Source organism: Frankliniella occidentalis, unplaced genomic scaffold (genome assembly GCF_000697945.3).
Source record: "Frankliniella occidentalis isolate FOCC.00 unplaced genomic scaffold, Focc_3.1 Scaffold25, whole genome shotgun sequence".
In the NCBI taxonomy this organism is placed as follows: domain Eukaryota; kingdom Metazoa; phylum Arthropoda; class Insecta; order Thysanoptera; family Thripidae; genus Frankliniella; species Frankliniella occidentalis.
Window position 1 is genome coordinate 1887937 of NW_026267155.1, and position 3364 is coordinate 1891300.

A 3364-nucleotide genomic window follows, 5' to 3' on the forward strand; every position below is an offset into this window, starting at 1 on the left:
TAGGTTACGCGGTGCACTTTGACATTGCGATTGGCGAAGCCTATCACGCTCCGACGCACCTCGGCCATTTGGCACCTGGACTTGACCTCCGACCGGCCCGCCACGAGGACAAAGAAGGGGGCGGGCGTGGTGGACCTTCGTGAACAGGCACGCGCGCGCACGCACGCACGCACGCACGCACGCACCGTGATGCACGGAACAGGACACTACGGCACGTCCGCCAGATCGCTGGGTAGGCTAGTTTTACGACTATTATAGCTTCGCACCTGAGTAGCCTCCTCGCACATTTAAATCCCGCAATACACTGTTAAGTTTTTACTAAGTAATTTGCTTCGTAACTACTACGCGTTTTGAGCTGTTACAACTTATCAAGAAATTCTCTAGTATTACTAAAGGATTTCACACAAAACGCCTAGTAGCTACTCGGCAAATTTTCTAGTAAAAACTTTAGAGCGTGACACACGCATTTTCCCATTGTTAGAGGCGTCGGCGTCACTTGCGCGGAAGAACCGGGAAGAACATTTATATTCTATTTTCGACCGTGTGGCGTCGTTCGTGAGGACTATGTCCCTACCATGTCGTCGCAATTAGGATCACGACCATTCGTGGGTGAGTTTTTGTAGGTCCGGTGCTTGGGAAGGTGGGTGACGGGAAAAAAAAGGGGGGGGGGTGTACTGTCACGCTAGACCACGCCGTGCCACGCCGGCCCCTGGAAGGCACCATCACGACGGGCTCGCGCGCTCAGCGCGTTTCTTGACGCAGGCTGGCACTGTCGAAGCGAGCACCTGCTTTGCCGCCGGCAAATAAAAGAGGAGTTTTCTGTTTGACTGTCTATATATAAAGCGTTTAGACCGGTTCAGCTAGTTGCACGTTTAGGTGCCTCCATCGGCCTGGATTAATCAATGAAAAGTATAGGAAAGCGCCGAGACAACGGATGACCATAACAACTCTGTCATCTCCAGTGCAGTCTATCTATGGCTCTGAAAACGTATCGCAAATCACTTCCTAGAATGGCTTCCCCGGAGCAGTAAAAAAAATAATTGCACTAAATTGTGATTCGTTACCAAAATGCCCTACTTTTTACACATTTTGGAGTGATGAAAATATATTGCAGTTTTCAAAGCATTTTTACAGCATTTTACTACAATGAAAGATCGCACGTGAGTAACTGTCATAATTGTATTTGATTTCAACGGCAAATGTCATTTTAGAGTGCTCAATTCTTGTTTTTGTTTGTTTTGTTTTACCGCATCCAGGTGCAATAAAATGTGTGAATCGTAAATTGCACTTAACTGACGGAAGATTGTCGCACTCCAGCTAGAGCCCAGCCCCAGCAGTGTACGTTTGACGACCTAACCACCGCTCGTTGTCCACTAATTGTCATATGAATGATTAAGTTCACGCCACAATTTTGTGTCGTCATTACTTCCTCGATGACACCAGCCGTCGATGCCAAGGTATGCGCCGTAACTCACCGTGCAGGTCGAGGAGGCTCTGGTGGTTGAGGAGCACGACGCAGCCGGAGTCCACGATGTTCTCCGTGCCGGAGACCTCCATGTGGATGCCGAAGAGCCGCGTGAGCACCCTCAGGCTCCTCGCCGGGTACCTGCGCAGGGGAGACCGTGCGGGTTCAAGAGCAAGTACTTTGCACCCAGTGACAAGTACAATCAAGCACCTAGCAGCACCCCCACTCGACCATCCGACGACAAGTGTGTTTACTCGGAATTAGCATGAGATATAGTTTTATTAAGGGGTCCGACGCCTCGAGGGCGGGGGCTCGCACTAAGATAAAAATGTTGCGGATGTATATCAGCACTTTATAATGGTCGCTGAATGGGTGTCGTGTGGGTGTGAGGCAATCGGCGAGCAGCGACACCCCCGAACCGACTAAAACAACTGAACATTGTTTTGATTTTTGTTTTTGTTGTTTTAAAGATTTCTTTCCAACAATAATCAACTGTTCATGCCTGCTTCATTTACTTGTGCGTACGAAATACTCACAGGGCGTTCTTCCAGCTCAGAGGGTCCAACAGCATGAGCGGGATGGGTGCGCAGGCGGACACGGTGGACCACACCACGAACACGGCCCACTTGATGTAGTACCGCACGACTCTGGAGGTGGAGCACAACACCATGAGCAGCACGACGGCCGCGAGCGCGTCCAGGGACCCCATGGCGCTCTGCGAACAGAAAGGATTCACGTGATCAGAGTGCAAACTTATTATGCTAACATCAATCCATTTTCCTCGCGATCTGCACACTTCAATACTGTTGTGACTTTGATAGACGATCAATGTGTATTCATGAGATGACACCTCGGAACGGAACAATATACAGGTAATCTAACAAAAATACGCAAGTCGAAAACAAAAACAAAAAATTGGTCGATTGTTTTTCGGGATAGTTTTATAATATATAGTTTTTGCACCGAAAAACCTTCAAATGAAAAAGTTACGTTTTGTGGACTTACGTCCCCTTGTCCGATCGCCAGTGTGTTGTATATAGCTAATTACTTTTCTTATCGACATTTTTTTTTTTGATAACAGCCAAACAAATTGTGGGTACCGCATTGTCAAAACAAAACAAGGGTAAGCAATTCACGAAGAAGTCGTTGTAGCATATTTTTAACTGTGCAAAGAACAATATTATTACTGTTACCTTGCCATTGCACAGACTCGTTAGCTATAAACGAAAACGCCCACTAGGACTTTGAGCGTGCGTGCATTATTCCCATTTCGCCCAAACACCCAGCCGATAGTGAAAGTCAGTCAGGGGGTGTGGAAATCGGCCGCTTTTTCCTCATTTCCCATTCGCTACGGCGACCTAATGCAGTATGCAGAGTTATTTACCGTATTCCCCGCGCGCTTCTGTTCGAATCCGGCTTCTGATGGTCCGCACGCCGTTCTGGTCAGCTCAGCACTACTCGCCCGGCCCGCCGCCCACACTCTGAACGCACCTAAGTCCGCGGCCGTGACGACGACCCGCCATCTGCGGATCTCCCTTTATCTCATCAGCCGGCCCGGCCGGCCCGGGTCCACCACCGGGGTCCTGGGGGCAGGGTCCACTCGGCCCGGCCAGGCCAGGCCACGGTCCAGGTGCAAACAAACAGTCAGAGCTGTTTCCAGCTCGCGGAGCAGTGGCAACTGCAGCACCTGTTATCTACCGTCCCTAACATGAAGCACCCCCTGCGCCGCCCTGACAAACGCAACCGTCCCAAAGAGCACTCAAATATACTGGTAAAACAAAGGTACTAAACAACACCATTCCCAGCTCCCGTGTGTGGCATGGCTGCACTTTGCCTACCGCGCCGGGCGCCTGGGCGGTGGGCAGTACCGCAACGCTCCCGTGTGTGGCATGGCTGCAC

At 50.2% G+C, this 3364-nt stretch overlaps 1 protein-coding gene across 3 annotated transcripts in view; it reads right to left on the reverse strand.

Moving 5' to 3' along the window:
- The window catches only part of LOC113212879 (1-acyl-sn-glycerol-3-phosphate acyltransferase beta), a 13249-nt gene that overhangs the window by 3021 nt on the left and 6864 nt on the right, over positions 1 to 3364 (reverse strand). For 2 of the 3 annotated variants that reach the window (XM_052265263.1, XM_052265264.1), the window contains exons 2-3: positions 2002 to 2180; positions 1476 to 1606 (exon numbers count right to left, since the gene is read on the reverse strand). In XM_052265263.1, coding sequence (XP_052121223.1) covers positions 1476 to 1606; positions 2002 to 2180 — 310 coding nt within the window. Of the gene's footprint in view, positions 1 to 1475; positions 1607 to 2001; positions 2181 to 2849; positions 3011 to 3364 lie in introns of those variants that run through there. The other variant, XM_026431728.2, reaches the window with a different exon arrangement.